Here is a 22573-nt window from a genome sequence, read left to right on the forward strand (position 1 = left end):
CTGGGGCAATGACTCAGAAGACATGCTGTCTTAACCAGTGCGTCCATATTGCAAGAGCCAAAGGGTGGTGCCTGCGGCACACGGCTCATGACATTAGATTGGAGTTTGCTGCTCTTTTCTTCATCTCAAACATACTGCTTCTAACATGTCTTCAAGGATGACATAGTAAAAGACAAGAAACATCAGTTTGCCAAAACTAAACCATATTTCGCAAGTACAAATAGAATCTGATCCCTGGTACCTGCATTGTTGCGGGGTTATATACTGCACTAAGATGGTTAGGGGTGTGGAAGGAGGAGAGGAGCTAAACTTCAAAATGCAAAGGGCAAGAACAGTCCTTTCAGCTCCCTGATCCTGGGTGTTTCTTTGGCCTGCATATTAATTTGCAAAGAGAAGCTTTGTAGGCCCCATTTTTCTAAGCCTCAATATATTATCAATAACAACCTACAGACTAACTTAGCACAGGGGTCTCAGATGGTTCTTACTGCTTTCAACACGGCGCTTTTGCAAATGAGACGGGCAGTTTGTCAAGCCAAAAAGGACTAATAGGGCACTTTGTTATATGGTCAAACCAGGGACTGGCAAACTGTGGCCTGCAGGCCAGATCCAGCCACCACCAGTGTTTGTACGGCCCGCAGACATTGCTGGAGCAGGTTGGCACTGTGGGACATGAGACCAGCCATGACATCGCCCTTCACCTCTGTTTTCCCTTCTGCTCCCACAACCTGCCTCCTGAGACAGTGGCTGCTGCTGAGGGCCCATACTAGTAGCCACCTACACACTGTATCCTCTGCTGTCGGCAAGTACTGGGGGCCGAGCAGTCCAGGACCCTCCAGCCAGCTGCCCAAGTTGAGGTAGCCCAGCTCCCCAGGAGGGTGAGAGGGTGTGCTAGGACCTGGCTGTCACAGGGGCAGAGTAAAACTCATCAAGCGGTGAGCCTCACCCTACCCCACCCCTCCATCCCCTCCCCGACATCCTGTCCCCCTTCCTGGAGCCAGTCCCCAACCTATACCGGGAAATCAGAGATTCTTAATATGCCCTTAGGAGAGAGATATAGACTATATATTCGTATATCTGAACCCACACACTTCTGGAAGTTGCATTTATTTCTTTTCTTTTGGGTTATCTGCACATCAGTCTTGGTAATAAGCAGTATTTGAATGCCACCTACTGGGCACAGGTGGCCTTCTCTCACTCGCATCAATCGTTCCCACTCCAGAAAAATGGAGGTGACATCTGCCATTTGATGACATTGCTTGCACTGGGTCGCACAGCATGCCACAGCTGGCTGAAAGGCTTGCAGTAAAGTGAGAGGTGTTGTCTGCTGCAGTCAAATTTCTCACTCATGGCAGAGCAGCATTTCCCAGCCTCTTTGTTAGGCGGCTGTCCTGTGCACTGAAGGATGTTTGTCAACATCCTGGCTCCACTCATGTAGCAGGTTGAATAGTGTCCCCCCAAAATATACGTTCAAATCCTAACTCTTAGTACCTGTGAATGTGACCTTGTTTGGAAATAGCATCCGTCTTTGCAGATGTAACTAAGTTAATCTCAGGGCGAGATCATCCTGGATTTATGGTGGGCCCTAAGTCCAATAACAGGTGTCCATACCAGAGAAATGAGAGGGAAATTTAAGACGCAGGGACATGGAGGGGAAGGCAATGTGAAGTCAGAGGCAGAAATGGGAGCGATGCTGGCACAAGCCATTGAATGTGAAGGATCGCCGGCAGCCCCCAGAACCTGGGAGAGAGGCACGGAAAGAAGACTCCAGAAGGGTCCAACCCTGCTGACACCTTGATTTTGGACTTCTGGCCTCCGAAACTGAGAGAGAACACACCTGTTATTTTAAGCACTAAGTCTATGGCAGTTTGATACATGCAGCAACATCAGGAAACTAACATAACCCACTAGATGCCGTAACATCCTACCCCCATTTGGACAATCAAAATGTCTCCAGATATTGCCAGATATCCCCCGAGGAGCAAAATGACCCCTGGTTGAGAACCGCTGTGTTAGCATGATGCCCTCCACTATGAAGGGAAGGAATCCCTGAGCGTTGTAAAGGCCGCCCAGCATCACACACACACAACAGCACATGAAGGCCGTCGACATGCAGGACAAATGAGGAATGCAACTGAATGAGGTAGAAATGCAGAAATAAGCAGCAACGTTCTTTTTCGTTTTGTTCTTGTTTGTTAGACATTCTGTCTACACCACCATCGGACACAAGCGGGAGCACTTTTTAATCCATTTTGATCCCTGACAACAAAAGAATTATAATCTTTGCTTCTTTGCAAGGTGGAAGTGAGTTCCCGCTTCCTGGAAATAGAAAGGTGCCCAGCGACCATCACACACACAGGAAGTCCCTACTGTCACAGAGGCATGTGACGACGACAAAGTCCAGCAGTGAACAAAGGGGCTGTTCTTGCCTCCTGACTTTCGGCCTCTTCCACTACCAGTTAAAGTGAGATGCCAACTTCAGCTCTACTTTTGGGAACAAACTTGGGCCATTTCCAAAAACAGTGGATGGTGTCATCGCTGGTTGGAAGCATGGGCTTGAGAAGCAGGTCACCTGGTTTGGGAGTAGAGCTCTGCCGTGCACTTCCTGTGGGAGCTTCCTCAAGCCCCCACACCTGTCCAGCCCTCATGTAAGTCCACGGTGGAATCAGCTCCGAGTGAGCATTCAGAGACACAATGAACATAAAACGTGCGCGGCCTAGATCTTGCTTGGCATAGTAAGGTGTGGAGAAGTCTTCACTGTCATGATTCGGATTGAAGCGCATTCGGCAATTAGCCAGTGCACTTGCTGAGAACATAGAAGTTACTGGGCTTTGAAGGCACTACTAGAGGAACAGAGATGCAAAATCTTAGGATTTCAGTTGCCCAAAAACACAGAGTGTTTGGGCAGAAAATTTTCAATTATCTGGATGAAGGATTACCCACAAAAAATAGCGTGGGTAATCAAAAACAGCAGTTAATCCAGAAATAACTGGACTGCCATCAGCAAGGGTCATAGGAATAGAAAATTTTGTTGAATAAAAGGATGTTAAAAATGAATGAATGCTAGACAACTGCCCAAGCCGTGCCCCACAGCAGCCTCGCACAGGGCAGACACACAGATGGCCTGGGACAACGGTCCTACCCCATCCTTGGAAATTTATAGTCCCAGTCTTAATTTTTATTTCGTCGTCGCCCAGCCAGTCAAGAACAAGGGATTTGACATCAACCAAGTCGACAGCACATTCTGTGCAACAGTCTTAAGGATGGGTCTTCAACTTTCCTGAATACTTGAGCAAAGTCACCAGGACCAGTTTTCCAGAGGTTCTGTGGTGTAGAAACATATTGTGAAATCAGTATCTCTTCTATTTACAACATGCTTCTTGAGGACTCTGTGCTTATTTTATTTTTTAAAATAGAGTTCAAACATTTAAGTTTTAATAAGATGCCAATGTTTACACAGAGTGTTAGGATTTAAAAAAACAACAAGTTGCTATGTGGTCACTCCAACACCAAATGCGAATATGTCTCATAAAAGTCTCACGTAGGCTCGTTCCCAGCACACCTAGGATGGCCAATAAATAGTTATTACCGTGCCAGTGAAAATGGGGTCTGGTTAATGTTTCCCAAGTCGTACACAGACTTTCTCCTCATGCAGCTTAGTTCAAAGGTTATAAGCTGAGTCTGATAAAACGCTGCCCATGTGAAATTAAAATGAAAGCATAGTATGACTATTCCGTGGTAATCCAATAGTTGTCCTCCTTCGGTTTCTCATCTTTTCCAACTCAGCATCTGATAATGAACACTGAGCAGAATTTCCACCTGTTGATAATTCAAAGTAATCAATTCTCACCCAAGTGAAATAAACTAACGTTTTCAGTTTCTGTGACTTATTGGATTCAAAATATAGCTATTTCCATGTCTTCTCCTTTGTGAGGTCTTTAGGAAGCACCGAATAGAGAACTTTGAGGCTGTCTGGTTCTAAGTAACAGCAAGTGCAGAGTATTGCCTGACTTACCTCCAGAGCATTTACATTTCCCTAAAAGCCACAAAAACATTTGCATTCCCAGGGGATGCACTGAAAAAACACTGAGAAGAAATGCACTCATCACTTTCAGTATACCCTTTATTTGGTGTCTTCCTGCCACAGAGTTGTTTAGTAATAAAAGAGGGAGGGTAAGAGTTGATGCGCATCGTTACAGAACACTGTTTCCACTATGCATTTATGGTTTTTTACGTTAAAAACTGATTCAGAAACGATCCAGCAAGTTCTGCAAATGTCTAAAGCCTTTGGTTCTGGAAAAGAAGGGGAAAAAAACCAAACATTATTCCTGAAAGACGATTATTTCCCCTCCAAATCCCCGTTCTGCTCATCAGATCAACAGGTAAAATGGATTGAAGCTGTGCATTTGGACACAGCAAGTACCTCAGACTCTCTACCCGCGCACTCTCAGGAGGATGAGGGGCAGTTTGCAGCCGTAAGTTCCCCACGAAGTCGGTCTGAGCCCCTGCCAGTGCTTCTCATGCTTCTGCTCTCAGTGCTTCTCCGTGGCTTCAGCTGGATTACAAGAAAAGTCTCTGGTTTCACTGACCTTTGACTATCTTTCCACTGTTTCGTGTTCCCATTTGAAGCTACTTGTTTCAGCTGGAAGGACTTTCTGGATTCCATAGAGCCAGGCTATGACCAGCACTCTTCCATTACAAGCCACGTGGGAACAAGAGAGAACTGCAGGAAGCGATCTTTAAGACTTAAAGTCCAGGAGACTCCAACTTCACTTGCAAATACTCCGTGGAAACCCCGACAACACTAACAACAGGATCTGTTACTCAATACTTAAGTGCTGTGAATGAGACAATGAATTTAATTCTATTAAAGGATCAAAGATTAAATTCTCTACTATTGACCGGATATTTCCACACAGAAGTGCTATGTGAGGTTACTTTGGAGGGGGCTAATTAAACACAGAAACAAATTTTCCATAGCAAGTCAGCATGATCTGACTTAATATATTTTAATCAAGGGAAAATATATTTTCCCACATTAACTAGAAGTTTCACAGAAACCCACTTGTAGCTAGATTTTTATCCAAAATGAAAATTCTTATTAGGGTTAAGGAATGATGGATTCTACCAACTAGAAAAATGGGCAAAGGAGTTGAATAGACATTTCTCAAAGGAAGACATACAAATGGCCAACAGGTATAAGAAAAAATGCTCAGCATCACTAATCATCAGGGAAATGTAAATCCAAACCACTTTAAGGTATCACCTCACCCCAGTCAGACTGGCAATTATAAAAAAGAGAGACAATAACAAATGCTGATGAGGATGTGGAGAAAGAGGAACCCTCCTGCACTGTTGGTGGGCATGTAAATTAGTGCAGCGCTTACGGAGAACAGTATGGCCATTCCTCAAACTACAGATAGAACTGCCATAGAATCCAGCAATCTCACAACTGGGGATATATCCAGAGGATTGGAAATCATCAGGTTGAAGGGATACCTGCACTCCCATGTTTATTGTAGCTCTATTTACAACAGCTAGGTGATGGAACCAACCTAAATGTCCATTGATGGATGACTGGATAAGGACATTGTGGTACATATACACAATGGAATACTACTCAGCCATAAAAGAGAATGAAATTCTGCCATTTGCAGCAATGTGGATGATCCTGGAGAAAATTGTTCTAAATGAAACAACCCAGGTACAGAAAAAGAAATACCACATGTTCTCACTCATAACTGGGAGGAATCCATAAATAAACAAATAAAAAATAAAGAGAGACAGAGAAAGAGAAAAAGAAACAACCATTACAGTAATACACTGAACTTTTAGAGAGAAAAGGACCGTGGTTAATAGAGGTCGAAAAGGGGAGGGGAGGCAGGGGAGGCTAACAAGGAATTGATTAATGGACCCAAAGAATAATTGTGTATTGTTATGATGAATAAGCTAACTAACCTGATTTAACCATCACACAATGTGCACAATTATTGAAAATCAAACTTGTACCACACGTGTATGAATAATAAACTATGTTTTAAAAAAAAAAAAAAGATGAATTCTAATTGGGAGTTTCAGTGTCAAATCGGAGACCGGGGTGGGCAGCAGGAATGTTCGAAAGCGTTTGGAGTAAAGAGAACAAGAAGGAGGATAATGGACATGATGATGGCATCCAATATAGCAGACATCATCCCTTCCAAAGGACCAATCCTCCTTCCTTATTAAAAGAATGTGAAATTTGTTCAGAGAGTAATGTGCCTAATTAAAAATTTTCCCTCCCACTCTCATATGCAGCTGGTGGGGAGACGTGCGACGGAATTCCGGCCAGTGGGTGTAAGTAAGCCAGGCATCTCTGGGAATCTCCACCTTCTTAATATACACACTGCCCCTTGTTAATTGCCTCTTCCTCTGTCTTCTCTCTTAGAAAGCAGACACGATACATGGAGGTGCAGCAACTAGGAGGCAATAAGCCAAAGGACAAAGGGTAAGGATGATGGGAAAAATACCAGAAGTGTGGATCCTTGATGATATTGTGGAGACAGTCCCGGAGTGCCCACCTCCTACATTTCTTATTTTGCCCTTCACTGTATGTTGGGTTTTCTGTTATTTGCAGCCAAACGCACACCTAACTGATACATCAATGTCCAATGACAATGAGACTGAAAGGATGAGAATGATTCAGTGAAAAGTAAGGGACAAAGACTAAAGTGAAAGGGCAAGTGGGATCAATCCTACACAGATTGTAGAGTGCCCCTAAAACACAGCTTAATTCCTCCCTGCAGAAAAGACAGAAGTCCTGATTAAAACAATAAATGTGTCATTACATTCAAGTACAAAGATGCCCAATGTTGAAATTGGCCATCTGAAATTTAACTCTGTCTTTCTGTGCTGTGATTGCTAGTATGAAAGTGCATGCTTACACATTAAAACTGAAAATTTTGCATCCTACAGAGCAGAGAATGGAACAGATTTAGAATCAATTTAGTATTTCTCTTGCAATCCATTTGGAGGAGTTCCCACTGAGAACTCATATGCTTCACCCTCTGCACAGCCACGTCTGATAAGACCTGAGAGAAAAAATAAGTATTAACACTGAGTAGCCTTTTTTGAGTCTTGCATATGCTACTTGGAAATTAAAGCATGCTTACGGCAAGCTGGGAGCACACAGGCTATGGCCCATTGAAACTGCTGGACTGATCAATATTTAAGAATGCATGGGTAACAGCAATAAATAAATGAGGAAAATGGGAGTGCAAATCAGTGATCAGGTGTGTATACCCTCAAAATTAGGAGGTGTCCCTTTGTATAGGAAAAAATACAGTGTGGCACTGCACATTCCAATAGCTCATCATGCAGAACCATTGATGGAGTTTGGATGTGTTGTCCACTCGAAAACTCATGTGGCAGTGTTGGAAAGTGATTGCGTCATGGGGGTGTATTCTTCATGAATGGATTAATGCTCTCCCTGGGGGAGGAGGGATTAATGAGTGAGTTATTGCTGTATTGGTTCCCGCAAGAGCTCGTTGCTTGAAAACATCCTGGCACCTCCTCTCTCTCTCTCTTGCTTCCTGTCTCCATGTGATCTGCTTGTACCTTCCAGCTGCCTGCCACTTTTCCACCATGAGTAGAAGCAGCCTGAGGCCTGTGCCAGATGTAGCCATCCCATAATCGTAAGCGAAATAAACCCCTTTCCTTTATAAATTACCCAGTCTCAGGTAATTCTGTTAGAGCAACACGAATGGGCTAAAACAGAAAATTGGTACCAGAAGTGGGGTGTTGCTATACAGATACCTGCAAATGTGGATGCAACCTTCGAACTGGGTAATGGGCAAAGGTTGGAGGAGTTTGGAGGACTTAGAAGAAGAGAAAAAGAGGACGAAGATTGGAATGTTTTACAGACTTATGTAGTGGTGAACAGAATGCTGATAGAAATGTGGACAGTAATGGCCATGCAGATGATGAGGTCTCAGATAGAAATGAGTAGCTTATTGGGAACTGGACAAAAGAAAACCCTTGCTATACCATAGCAAGGAACCTGGCTGCATTGGGTCCATGCCCTTTGACTTTGTGGAAGTTGGAACTTAAGCGCTGTGAACCAAAGCATGGGGCCAAAGAAATTTCTAAGCAGCAAAGCATTAAGAACACTGCATGGCTACTTCTGACAGCCTACTCTGAGTTATGGCAGCAAAGGCATGACATAAAACCAGAATTTAAAATAGAAGCAGAGCATCAAGATTTGGTAAATTTGCAGCCTGGCCATGAGGTAAAGAAGTGGAGAGCAGGAGAAAAATGCAAGGGTGAAGCAGATAAACTGTTTGCTAAAGACATTGTGTTGGTGGTGAGGCCCCCAGATGCTAAGAACCAGGACAATGGGAAAAATGCCCTAAAGGCATTTGAGAAATCTGGAAGGGTGCCCCACCCATCACAGGCCCTGAGGCCTAGAAGGACTGAGTTATCTTGGAGGACATACCTGGGGCACAGTTGCACTCGGGATCCAGCTCCCTGCATCCCAGCTGCTCCAGCTGGCAAGGCTCCAAGTGTGGTTTGTGCCACAGCCCTGGAGAGTAGAGGCCTGAAACCTCGGTGGTGTCCACGTTGTGTTAATTGTGCAGGGCAGCAGGACATGTGAGCAGTGGAGGCATGGCAGCCTCCACCTAGATTCCAGAGGGTGTATGGAAAGGCCTGGGGGCCCAGGCAGAGACCTGCTGCAGGGGCAGAGCCACTGCAGAGGCCATCTATTAGAACAATGCCGAACAGGAAAGTGGGGCTGGAGCCCTCATGGAGAGCCCCCACCAGGGAAGTGTCTTGTAGAGCCAAGGCAGTGGGACTACCATGGAGACCCCAGACTTATGGAGCTACCAGAGTGGAACACCAGCCTGGAAAAGTTGCAGGCACCAGTGTAGCCCACTGGGCTGCATCTGGCAGAGCTGTGGGAATGAGGCTGCCTAATGCTTTGGGGGCCCAGATGCCCAAATGTGCCCAGAATGCAGGACCTGGAGTCAAAGAACATTATTTTGGGGCTTGAAGACATAATGTCTTCTCTGCTGGGTTTCAGACTTGTTTGGGGCCTGTTTCTCCTTTCTTCTGGCCTATTCCTCCCTTTTGTAATGGAAATGTATACCCAATGTCTGTTCTACCATTGTATCTTGGCAGTTGATAAATTTGGTTTTGTTTTTCAGGTTCACAGCTAGAAGGACTTTTGCTTTTGGTCTCAGATGAGACTTTGGACTTTGGACTTTTAAGTTGGCGCTGGAGCATGCTAAGACTTTTGGGACTGTTGGGACAGAATGATTGTATTTTTTATGTGAGAGTGACATGAGTTTTGGGCGGCCAGGTGCAGAACGATGGAGTTTGGATGCGTTGTCCCCTCCAAAACTCATGTGACAGTGTTGGAAACTGATTGAGTCACAGCAGCGTATCCCTTAGGAATGGATTACTGCTCTCCCTGGGGGAGGAAAGATTAATGAGTGAGTTCTCGCTCTACTGGTTCCTGCAAGAGCTCATTGTTTGAAAAGACCCTGGCACCTCCTCTTTCCCTCTCTTGCTTCCTGTCTCCATGTGATCTCCTTGTACCTGCCGGCTGCCTGCCACTTTTCCACCAGGAGTGGAAGCAGCCTGAGGCTCATGCCAGATGCAGCTGTCCCAGCACTGTAAGCCAAATAAACCTCTTTCCTTTATAAATTACCCAGTTTCAGATATTCTGTTATAGCAACACAAAACGCACTAAAACACCCATGGTGCTAGTCTTGTGTGGAGAAATGATTTCTTCACACTCATCATGGTGGGTGCCCTGATTTTGGTTCAGAAACTGATTGATAAGCAAAATAACAGTCTAAAACTAGGAGCAAGAGATGGGCTAGTTGAAAGTGGACCACTGGCATACTCCCAGTTTTCACTGGTTTCCAATTTAGTTTCTTTTTCTTTTCCAACAAAGTAAGTGCAAATGTCTTTAGTATGATGAAGTAACACAGCAGAAAAAACTTCGGGAACCAATAAGCAAGGACACTGACTTGCCGACACCCCTTTGCCTTTTGGACTCAAAGCTTCACGTGCTTTCCTAAGTGACAAACATCAGCCTCGAGCAGAAGAGATGAACGTTTTTCGGTTTGGCATTGGTGTTCCATGTCCTTGTACAAACCACATCAGTTACACCCACCCACATGCCCCCACAGCAGTTAGTAAACTCATTAAGAAACACAGCTTGAAATGCATACAGGGTTAAAGCTATAAAATACCTACTCATTGATGTTTTGTTTTACAAAAAGATTTCATCCTTCTTTCCCTCCTTTCAAATAAAGCTTTTGTTTCAGCTGCCCCCAGTGCATACACGATCTTTCCCTGGGATAATAATGTATCGTTTATTTATTTCTTTTAAAATAATACAGTCAGTGTTTTTCTCAAAATAATTGCCACCTTGTTGCTAATTAAGCATGATGGATTCGGGGTCCTGGTTTGCCATCTGGGCCATATGTCTCAGCACATCCTTTTTTGTGATGATGCCCAGAAGTCTTCTGGAGAAGAAACAAAATAGAGAAAAAAGTTCAGCCTTGCAATATTGACTCAACCCTGTCCCTAAACCCCTGTGCCTTTCCACCTGGGCGCAGGGATAGACAATGTTTCCAAGCCTCCTTTGCAGTTGGGCAGCCCAATGCAGTGAGCTCTGGCTGATGGCCTGTTGGTTTAGATGACAGGGACCAGTCCCAGGTCTCTGCACATTTCCCCACTCTCCTCATCTGGCAGCCAGAGGCAGAGGAGCTAGTGAAGGACTCTGAGTAACAGAAGACTGACTTAGGAGCCACCAGATTCAAAGACCTGGATCCCTGAATGACTGTGTGGTCTACAGCTCATGCCCGCTGTATCCCACAGTGGAAGAGATGTGTATGAAAAGTAAACCTTTATTATTTTAAGCCACTGAGATTGCAAGCTTGTTTATTATGGCAGCAAACCTACAATGACTAAAATACTCTCTTAAAATTCAAGAGTATAATCAATTAAAAAAGGGCTTACAAAAACCATTGTCAGAAACTCGATCACACCACAGAAATTTCAAGTATAAGGTATTTTAAGTATAAAGAATTTTAAATATAAGATAAAAATTGATTCTATTTTCGATTCTATCTTACTGGGGGTGTAAAGTTTGACATTCATCTCTGACCATATCTGTAGATTAAATTTCCTCCCCTTTCAAAATTCCATTGTTTTCATCTTATGAAAACAATGTCCAAGGTCAAGTGTTCAGATCTCCATACTGGCCAGCAACCAAAAAAAAAAGTTATCATCCAAAAATATATATATATATATAATAACAGCAAGGTCAGTCAAGGGTTTGGATTCCCATACTGGCGAGCTGCCAAAAAAACCCAAAAAACAAAAATCAATGCCACTTATCAAGGTTCTTTGTATAGGACCTCCTAGACTGTACATTACAGAACTCCAAGAAACGCTGTTCACAAATACTACAGTGTAAACAGTGCTTCCTATGGATTGAATTGTGTCCCACAAAGTGCCATGTATTAGAACCTTAATCCTCATTGTGACAGTGTTAAGAGGGTAGGAAGTCCTATTATGGTCATTGAAAGATGGGACCTTTGGGAGGTGATTACATTGTGAGGACCATGCCCTAGTGAATGGATTAATCTATTGATCGTTTAAGGATGATCATTGGCATGGTCCTGACGGCTTTAAAAGGAGAGCCAGTGAGGAGCTTAGTCTCTCGCTTACTCCTGCCATATCCACCATGTCATATCTTGCTTTGCAGTAGAGTCACCACCAAGAACAAGGTCCTCACCTGATGTGTTCCCTGGACTTTGAACTTCCCAGCCTCCCAAATGGTAAGCAATAAATATTGTTTCTTATATAAATTATCCAGTCTCCGGTATTTCTGTCATAAGCAACAGAAATGGACTAAAAGATTGCCCCTTGGATTGTGCAGTGAATATCTGCACAACTGTTCACAGAAACCCTCACTTCATCATTTTATTGAATACTTAAATGACCACCTGTGGGAATAAATCATGCCCTCTGGGTAAAATGGAATGTTTGAAATAAGGGCACATGCACGACTTCTTTGAGAAAAAATTTCCAATGCCAAATAAGTTTACAAAATACTGATCACTACATCTCGATCTTACCCAAGAAGAGGGAAATGGGAAGAAAACTATGGCAGTCTCACACGGGAATAATGTATAGCTATTAAAATAAGAGGTTTCTACTCTGTGTTTATGTAAAATGATGCCATACCAAAAACAACAACAATCAGAAAACACCACTGTAATACACTGCTGTTTATTTCATTAAAGCCAAATTAGCCAAACACATCTCTTACTAATAGTGAATAAGAAGAGGGCATGCAGGTATTCAAATCAGTTATATCTGGTGAAATGGACACTGATCAGTGAAACTATCAGACCAGAATTCTAACTTTTTATCTCTGACCACACGGCACCTTAAACATCCTTGAAAAAGTGATTTATTTCTTGCGTTAGTTTCCCCATCTATCACACCGGGGGAGACAGCAAATATGCCCCTTTCCCTCCATCTCACAGGAACATCTTCAGGAAAGAGAAAAATAGCAAAGGGGCCTTTAAAAGCATTCTAAACAAAAATAATGATGATGATATGGATTACAGAAACACGGAAAGAAAATGTCATGACTCTATAGTGAGGAAAACAAACAACCAAAAAACTGGAAAGGAACACTTGATGAATCTAGAAAGCAGGATCGAATTAGATAGTCAGCATTTTGCAAGCCCCAACGTAACAATTAGTTTAGTCAATAATTACCAATGGATAGCAAAACCACTGGGTAAATGTTGCTTAAAAACAGAAAATCCACATGGTCTCAAGTACTGTTCTACTGATTATGTGCAAGGATCACAATGTCCCTTTACAACAGAAGACTCTGATCATCACCACTTCATCCAGGTGATGAGCTTAACATCAACGAAGTCAGAAGAGCTGATGTTATAGCATCACCTGTGTTGGAATGCTGCCAAAAACTACTGAAACCAAATTGAATCATGAGGAAGGAATCAGGTAAATCTAAAATGTGAGACTACTGGTCTGGACTTGTCAAAGAAAATCCATGCCATAAAAAAACAAACAAACAACGCAGGGAACTGTTCTAGACAAAAGACCAAAGAGGCAAAACAACCAAATACAATGTGTGAACCTTGATGGGATTCTGGATTGAAATTTGAATATGGACTGGATATTGAATGATATATTGAATTATTGTTAATTCTGTGTAATTACGGTTTGATGATTTTGTAAAAGAATACCCTTATCCTTAGAGGATGTATGCTTCATGCTTCATTCCTAATTGCCAAAACTTGGAAGCAAGCAACATGTCTTTCAATAGGTGAATGAATAAACCGTGGTACATCCATACAATGGAATACTACTCAGCAATAAAAAGAAACGAGCTCTCAAGTCACAAAAAGACACAGAAGAACCTTAAATGCCTACGGCTAAATGAAAGAAGCCAGTGTGAAAAAGCTACATACTGTCTGATTCCAAGTATGTGACACCCTGGAAAAGGCAAAACTATGGAGACAGTAAAAAGATCTTTGGTTTCCAGGAGGCGGGAGGAGAGCGAGAGAGATGCATACGGGGCAGTGAAACTATTCCGAATGACACTATCATGGTGGATACATGACCTTATGCATTTGTGAAAATCCATAGAAATGTACAATACAGAGAGTGTACCCTAATGTAAACTATGGACTTCAGTTCATAAGCATGTATCAGTATTGCTCCATCAAGAAATAGAACACACTAATGCAAGATGTTAACAATAGGGACAATGGGAGGGACGAGAAGGGGGTATATGGCAACTCTGTACATTTTGCTCAATTTTTCTGTAAACCTAAAACTTCTCTAAAAATAGTCCATTTATTAAAAGAAACAAGCAAACAAACAAAAACAGAACCTTGGGGGGAAATGGTTGCCTAAAAGGAGAGGCGGGGTGGTGACGAGGGATACAGCTGGAACTGTTGTTCACTCAAGCTGTTTAGGACCACTCGACTTTCACCATGTTCGTGTACCACTTTAAATACTTCTGGGAAACTTATCAAAGTGCAGTAAAATTAAAGATGCCCCATAAAACAAGATGCTGCTCTTCTAAATCTGCCAAGTCCTTGTATTGTTTGGCTTGGGCTGCCTTAACAAAATACCACAGACTGGGGGGCTTAAACAACAGCTATTTTCTTCTCACAGTTCTGGAGGCTGGAAGTCCAAGATCAGTGTGTGGGCAGGGCTGGTTTCTCCTGAGACATCTCCTTGGTTTGCAGATGGCCGCCTTCTCCCTGAGTGCTCACATGGCCTTTCCTCTGTGAGTATACGCGCCTGGTGTCTCTTCCTCTTCTTATAAGGACACCAGTTCTATAGGATGAGGGCCCCACCCTTCTGACCTCATTTAACCTTAATTACCTCCTTAAAGGCCCTATCTCCAAATACAGTCACATTGGGGGTTAGGGCTTCAACACAGAAATTTGGATGGGGCCATGTTTCAGTCCATAACAATCCTTCAACTTCCTCTCCACTGAACAGTTGTAGTAAAGTAATCCCCTCTGAATGCTTTCCTTCCTACACCATGTGGAATTCTAAAATTGATAACAAGGTGTATGGAACTGATGTAGGTGCACCTGGCTTGTGCTGGTTCAATCCTGAATCAAGACACCCAAAGGAAACAAACATCCTCTCTCTTCCTTGCACACGATGCTGGGTTCTCCGGGAAAAGCCATGTGTAAATATCACCCTGGCTGATGGGATCAGAACCCAACAAGGGCTCCCCACACAGGAATGGTACTGGTCCAGCTGGCAGCTCCTGGAACCCCTTCTTTCCATCCTGATTTGTCTTAGGAGCTTGGGGGTCGACTGCCATAACAAAGGCCCATTGCATTCACTTGATTAAAGGTAAACATTTCCTCAAGGGCACTATTACCCACTGCTTTGCCAAATCACCCTGCTTCTACAGTCACAGAAGCTTCAGTGATCCCCTGTCTTATCCATGTCAGAGGCTTGGCGGCCCAGGTAAGAAAAGGAGGTTTCCTCCTTGGGTCAGATCAATTTCCTACTAGCTCTGATGATTCTAATTAATTTCAAGGGAGGACAAGGAGAGGTGGCTTTGTCACTGGGAGGGGCCACTATATAAGGGCAGGAAGGAGTCCTCAGTGAGTCCCCCTCCTGTGCAGTAGCAGCCATATGAGTCCCAGTCTGGGTCTCCAGGTCTCCCTCTGCTCCTCCATGCTCCACAAAGGCTTTACTCAGGGTTTCTCCTCCTTGGCACTAGTGACATTTAAGGCTGGATAATTCTTTGTCATGGGGGACCTGTTTTATGCACTGTAGAACATAAAGCTGCATCCCAGGCCTCTACCCGCTAGATGCCAGTAGCTCCAATCCCACCACCGCCCCCATGCCCCCCTCATTGTGACAATCAAAAATGTCTCTAGGCCTTGCCAAATGTCAAATGTCTGAGGATGGGAGGCAAAAATGCCCCTGCTGGAGAACCACTGCCCAGATGGAAAAGTACTGAATATTTTCAGACCAGTTGGTTTATAGCTGCTGAGCTGGACACCCTGAAATGTCCCCGTTGCCCTTGTTTTACTTCTAGAACCCCAATTATCTCCCAACAATTCATAACTAAAGGGTTAATATCTGGCAGCAGCTCTAAAATACTTGCAATATCACTCCTGCCTGGGAGTTTTCAAGTAAGAGTGGACCTCTGTAGGTGAATGTATAATGCACCGTCAGCATGGAACATGAAAATCCCACTACCTGGCCCCACATGCTCAGTATTTTATTGACCAGATATTCCAATATTCCAATTATCCTGAATATTGAAGTTGCTGCTGCATATTTCCAACTGCCCCCAGGTCCACTCCCCATTGTTGTTGACCCGCAAAGCTGCTGATGAAGGGCACTGATGTCCTCTGGGATCAGGGTCAGCTGGCAGGGTCCTCTACCAAAGGCCCTTGATATCACCATCTCTGCACAGCTTTGCCCCAGTGCCTGGTAGCTCACGGTGCCTCAGGAAATAGGATACCTGGAAGCAGCCCAGGTAGGACTGGCCGTGCAACTGATTCCCTTCAAGCTTGAGCAAAGTGTTTTAACTCTTAACGTCCCATATCCTCATTTCAAAAATAAAGAGAAGCCAAATGTCCATCACCTAATGAAATGATCAACAAAATGTGGTCTATCCATACAACGGAAAATTGTTCAGCCAGAAAAAGAAATGAAGTACTGACACTTGCTACAACATGGATGAACCTTGAAAACATTGTGCTAAGTGAAAGAAACCAATCACAAAAGGCCACATATTGTATGATTCCATTTATATAAAGTGTCCAGAATAGGCAAATCCCAAGAGACAGAAGGTAGATTAGTGATTGCCTTAGGGCTGTGGTATAGCTAAGGGGTGTGGAGTTTCTTTTTGGGATACTAAAATATTCTAAAACTGTTGAGATGGATGCACAATTCATTTTCTACTAAAAATCACCGAATTGTATATTTTAAGGGTATGAATTGTACAGTATGTGAGTTCTGATAAAACTATTAAATAAATAGACAGCCAGATAGATAAATAAAGGCATAGTGATGCAAAGTCCCACTCACCACTCAGATGCCAAGAATCCACAGCTAGGAGTGAAGGGCAGGTGAGGAATTCTCTCACTGACCTCTCCCTCAGAAAGTATCATTGTAAAACAGAGGGCAAAGGAACAGGAGATGGAAGTTTTTTAAAATGAGCATTTGTAAGTGTTGGGATTCCAACTATCCGTTCATAATGAAAAAGGAATTGTTGTAAGGCCGGCAGCATTTACCTGTAATAGCCCACGAGGAAAGCCCTGATCAGAAGGAAGATGAGAGCAGGCGTGAGCAGTTCCGTCCACCCGGGCAGGACACCTAAAGGGGCTCTCATGCAGTGGGCGAGGGCTCTGCTGCTGACGATCACCCACTAGCGACAGTCCCTCAATTTAACCAGCTGTCATCCTCTGACATTTATTTTCTACCGGAAAGCCTAGTTCAGGACGTTCCCCTCTAGAACTGCTGCCTTGGGTAACAGCACTTAAACTGTATTACGTCCGTGTTCCTTAGTGCATGACAAGCTCCTCGGCTTTTTTTTTTTTAACACTTTTTGAGCTTTCTCCAGTTCTCAGCCAAAATGCTCATAAGATGCTCAGTAAGATGTTGATTAAACCAATGTTGCATTGAAAAAAATGTGACTTGTTAGTGTTTGCAAAGTGATGAGAACTCCAGTATAATACACACACACACACACACACACACACACACACACACACACACACACACACACACACACACACAAACCCCTCCCATATCTATAAAGCCTGGTCTTTGTTTCCTTATCTTCACCCAGGAGACAGTATCAAAAGATCAGGCACTTGCAGTTCTGGAAACCTCCTCTTAAAAAGCCCGTGACTGTAAAAGTTAAGTTGGTTCCAATGGAGCTGGGGAAATAGTTCAGGAGCTGCCTTGAGTTCATGCATACACTGAAAGAAAGCTGAACATCAGCCCAGAAGGAGACGACATCAAATCCAGCAGGCTTCATTAGTGGCACGAAATGTCCTATTTGATTTAAATCAACGTTTTCAACTTCCAGCCCCTTTGGGTAGCAGTTTGAGTGAATCTAGTGAATTATAAATGGCCAGATCTATGCAAGAACATAACTCAGATTCGAGCAGCTGGGCTCTTCTGAGAAAGCTGCCTCGGCCAGGTCCCTGTGAACCACCTAGCAGGCCTTGGAGGAAATCTGACACCATCTCCCATACTCACTTTTCTTTTCTAGAACCTTCCTAGGGAAAAATCTCACTCTTAGCCAACAGAGGCTTCCTAGATTCTGGCATCCTGGGGACAAAGACTTCTACAGTTCCTGGTCTGGTTTCAAGGTTACCTTGGGCCCCAGGCCCTGAGGAATCCTGCAGATGATCCAGGTGGGCAGGACAGGCTCGGCTCCCGCCGTCTCAAGCCAGTCAGGCACATGGCAGGGGCACGCACCAGAAACGCGAGCCGGCTTGAGATGCCTGCCCTGGCTGCGAGCCCAAGGAGATGAAACGCCCCGCAAACAAGGATCCCTTGCCAGCACCAACGTATCAGCATCTGTGTTTGTTTAAAACATGTAGAGCGAGAGAGAGTGCGATTTTGTTTTTTCGCAGAACATTCAGAGCCAATTTTGGCACCCAGATCTTCACAGGAAAATCTCATGGGGCTCCATGAGGTTTGAGCAGGCGTTAAGGGCAGAATTTCCTCCCTGGACTGGAAATTCTGATGATAAACGACATTCGATTATTGTTTTAAAGGAAAGGAGAAACTGTAATATACTTGAAACGACACGGGTGATCACAGTGGTATTTGTGCCAAGCACTGGAAACTCAAGTGCATAAGCTGACTTCAGGGGTTCTCAAAGTGGGGTCCCCCGAGCAGCATCAGGAGCCTCACTGGGAGCTTGCTAGAAATGTACATTCTCAGGCCTCGCCCCAGCCCTCAGGAATCAGTAGCTCTGTGGTGGGTTTTAACCTGGAGGTTTAACCCTCTGGGGCACTCTGATGCACGCTCAAGTTTGAGAAGCCACTGAGCTCCTTTAACATTTACCAGCAAAAATGATCTCTATCCTCAAACACAGGATTCATTGATTTGTTCCCTGCTGACTGCACCTCCCATGTGCAAGACACACCTCTGGCTGCAGTCAGACCTAAGGAGGACGCTCATCCTGCTGGCTGAGTTCTCTGAGTATATGTGCAAATCTAACCCTTTGCAGAGACTGTGTCCCTGTAAGCAGGACAGCAGGAGGAAAGACAAATGAATAGAATTGCTCATCTGGCTATACATGGACATCCAGTCCAGGGTCACTCGACTGCAGGACCAGTGACATTTTGGGTCAAATGCTTTGTTGTGGGGGCTGTCCTGTATATTGCAGGATGTTAAGCATCAGCCCTGGCCTCCAGTTGTGACACCCCAAATGGATTCTGTGAAGGCCTAAACTACATCGGGTACCAATGTCTCCACAACTCATCCCCCACCTCCTACCTCAGCATATAAAGGAAAAAAATGGACAGATCAGCCTAGGTTCCAGCCCACCCTGACTGAGCAAGTTCCCTCCTCTACCCAAGCTTCTGAGCCATGGAAGCTGGGGCACACCTCAGAGCACAAAGAATGACCTTCAGGGAACTGCAACTGTGGTACTGTCATGGACCCTTGATCTTTGTGTCACTGGTTTCCTGGTTTGTGATGACACAAAGCAAAAGTAATATGGCAGCAGAGACAATGCCATGGGGTTGGCAAACCTCTCAATTCTCTGACGATGTTTGTTTGGAATACCTGAAGTTGTTTCAGACACTGATATATTAAGGAACAGTCGGAGCATAATATGAATACCACCTCTCTTATGCAAGATTTTATCCACAAGAAACTCCAGGAGAATGCAGAAAACTGCACCTAGCTGAACCCAGTGGCACTGGAATATGCAAATGCGCACACACGCACCCCTCAAACATCTATGAGCTAGTCCAGCTGATGGGTCCACACCTGCTGGGACACCCTCCCCTCCGATTTCGGAGAGCTCTTCTGCCACCCCTTCACAGTGACACAGGCTGCAGCCTTTCTGACGCCCACACCTCGGTCAACTTCAGGTCTTCTCAAGAAGTGACATATTTATTGGCATATTCATGTATTTCTTGACCATTTAATATGTATAAAATGGCACTACCATTTGTATTATGTTTCCATCGCTTCTTTAAACGTGTCACTGATGAAGTTTTTGAGTGTTGTGCACCTAACCCCATTTTCCCCATAAGTCCTGTGGTCTTCACTGCTCATTTTTGCAGAGCGCTGTGATTTTGAGGAACTCCTATGTTGCGTTAGGACAGAATTGGCCATAATTTCTCCCTGAGCCAAGTACCATCCGGGTGATAGAAAAGCAGCACCAAGCCCCTCTCCTCTGGCTCCTCCCGTTTTTGACTCCACCCTCAGACTCGGCCCAGACAGGAGTGCAGCCTGCAAGCGTCTCCCGCCTTCCTGGGCTGCACTGGCCATCCCGGCTCCAGGTCCCAAAGCTCCTTGTACATTGCCTTCTCAATACACTCACCACGACTCCCTGACATCACCTGGCAAGCACTGGTCCACCCCAGCAGACCGTGAGTTCCCTAAGGGCTGACGATGCATCTTTTTCTCCCGAGTCCAGCCACAGTACACATTCTGTCCACACGTGTCCCGCCACTCACCCACTCCGTGTCACCAGGCACTGCCGGAGCCCCAGTTGCCGGAAGATGTCCACCACCATCTCCATGGGGGTGTGGTCCGTGACCGTGAAAGGGCTGAGGTTGAGGATGCGCCGCAGCTTCAGGGGGTCCGGGCTGTTGGCCGGCAGCTCAGGGGGCTCGTCTGTGAAGTACGTGATGGAATTGCTCACGATGCCCTCCTGCCTCTGTCTGGCATTCTCTAGAACGGAGACAAGCAGGAACAATAAGCCGCACAAAAATCCTGGCCGAGCAACTCCACCCTATAGCCCCACACGGCATCCTCGAATCCTACAGAAAAGGGGTTTAGAGGACAAACTACACATTTTTAATGAGGGGCTTCAGCCAAAGATCTGTGAAACTGGCATCTCTCTTAAGCTATGCTATGCCAGGCTCCCCCTGCTGTGACCAGATCGTTGGTTGCCAAAGTCTTGCAAAATGGGCCTGATCAAGACGGCTCCTTTGGGGATATTCAATGCTTCCCCCCTGCACTCCAGGGCACCCCTAATGGCTGAGGGCCCTCCACTCTTGCTTTCCTAACACTCCTCCACCTGCTCAGAGGCTGAAGTTTGACGGGACAAGAAACCTCACTTATCTGCCCAATAACCTTAATACATTGGTTTTCTTCGATTTTGTTTTTTTTTATTTACAAAATCAGTCATATCTGGCACAAATGGCATTGTGAATCTTGAGAGGAAGAAGGAACCAATAAGACCAGCCCAGGCTCACAGCCCAGAAATGCAGCTCAATCCCAAATATGGCCCTTGGGTGCAAAGAAACGACCTCAGAAAAGCTACATCCCCCAACCCCTTGGATCTCCTGTCTTAAAAATGGGCCTTTTTGTGGATTCCTCAAAGAAAGATAGTAAAACTGTTAGCCTGTTTCTGTCTGTAGGCAAGGCCATGTGAAAGAAAGCTGAAGAAAAGTAGGGTAACAGGAACTCATTAGAAACACAGCTTAATGCAGTGCTAGAAACCCGGGCTATTTTAAGTCATGCATGAAATAAATCCATCGGTCTCAAGATATTTCTCCAAGGCGATTTTCCTTCTGTTGGAATTTTAATCTTTCTTTTGGTTCATGAGAAAAGCTTAGGGAAAGTGTACAGCAAGGCTAGCCTTAGAATGGATCCTGGTTTCTGTAATAACATTTCTTGCCTTCTCAAGACTACTATTCACCTATATTGTTCTTTCAAAAATAAAATTCTAACTGCCTCCTCTAAGGTCATTTAGTACAATAGAGTACTTTAATGGAAATCTGGCAGTGTTTGGGGTCAGGCTGAGTCTGAAAGGGGGTCTCTGTTTAAAAGCAGAACAGTGGGCCTGCTGGGCAAATGCCTGCACATTATATGGGTCAGGTGAAATCCAGTTACATCAAATGGAATATGATTCAACCACAAACACCAGACGACACTGATGCACAACATGTTTTCAAATGTAGATCGTGCATGATACACACTGTGTACCTCTCTCCTAAACCAAGATGCTTCCATCTTTAAGCACTACGGCAGGGAGGCAGCGGTCAACACACACTTGCTCATTTTTGTAGACCACTGACTCCCATAATGTCCCACGTAACAAGATTTCCATCTATTTTAACAGGTTGAATGTCAGGATTGAATCAAGCCACAGACCCCAAATAAGAACTGATCACATGGATATGCTGAACATTTATAAAACCCAATATGACTTAGTGAACCATCAATCCACTTCCTAAAATAAATAACAAGATTATATTTCCTCTGAATTTACTGATTGGTTTTAAAACTCTGATTCTATCAGCCACTACTTCAATGAACTCATGCTCTCAAGTGCACTCCCAGTGCCTGGACAATGCCTAGCACACAGTAGACACAAAACAGGTATTTGCTAAATGCACACATGAATGAATGGTAGGTCTACCAAATGACAGTGTATCTGGTTCTGCCTGCCATGTAGAACAGAGCCTATTTCACGTGGGAGGCATTAGGAAGGAAAGCCCATGAGGTATTCACTGCCAAGCAAGAATCGTAGGCATCGGCTAGGGTCCGAGCCAGAGATCTGAGCTTGTGCTCCAACACCGGCAACTGCTGCTCTCTCCAGAAGGGCTCTGCTAGGCCACTTTGGAACTCTATTATAAGCATGTATATTAACTTTGGGGTTAGAGGTGCTATGTATAGGCCAAAAGCTGGTGAATGGAAGAAGAACTGGCAAGAAAGCTTTTTGTAACTCTCTACTAGAGTGAACCACCTACTCCCAGTTTGGAACAGAAATCTTTGTCAGTCACCAAAATGCCTGCAACAAAACTATAGCACATAAGTTCACAGAGGACAGAGACTATGTATTGTC

General features: G+C 44.5%; 1 protein-coding gene across 1 annotated transcript in view; it reads right to left on the reverse strand.

Annotated features, from left to right (window-relative positions):
• Nucleotides 1–10417: 10417 nt before the first annotated feature.
• Nucleotides 10418–22573, reverse strand: part of LOC134366929 (H(+)/Cl(-) exchange transporter 4-like) — a 41016-nt gene continuing 28860 nt past the window's right edge. The window contains exons 10-11 of the mRNA XM_063083500.1: nucleotides 20235–20451; nucleotides 10418–10508 (exon numbers count right to left, since the gene is read on the reverse strand). Coding sequence (XP_062939570.1) covers nucleotides 10418–10508; nucleotides 20235–20451 — 308 coding nt within the window. The remainder of the gene's footprint in view (nucleotides 10509–20234; nucleotides 20452–22573) is intronic.

This window comes from Cynocephalus volans, chromosome X (assembly GCF_027409185.1).
Source record: "Cynocephalus volans isolate mCynVol1 chromosome X, mCynVol1.pri, whole genome shotgun sequence".
Classification (NCBI taxonomy): Eukaryota; Metazoa; Chordata; class Mammalia; order Dermoptera; family Cynocephalidae; genus Cynocephalus; species Cynocephalus volans.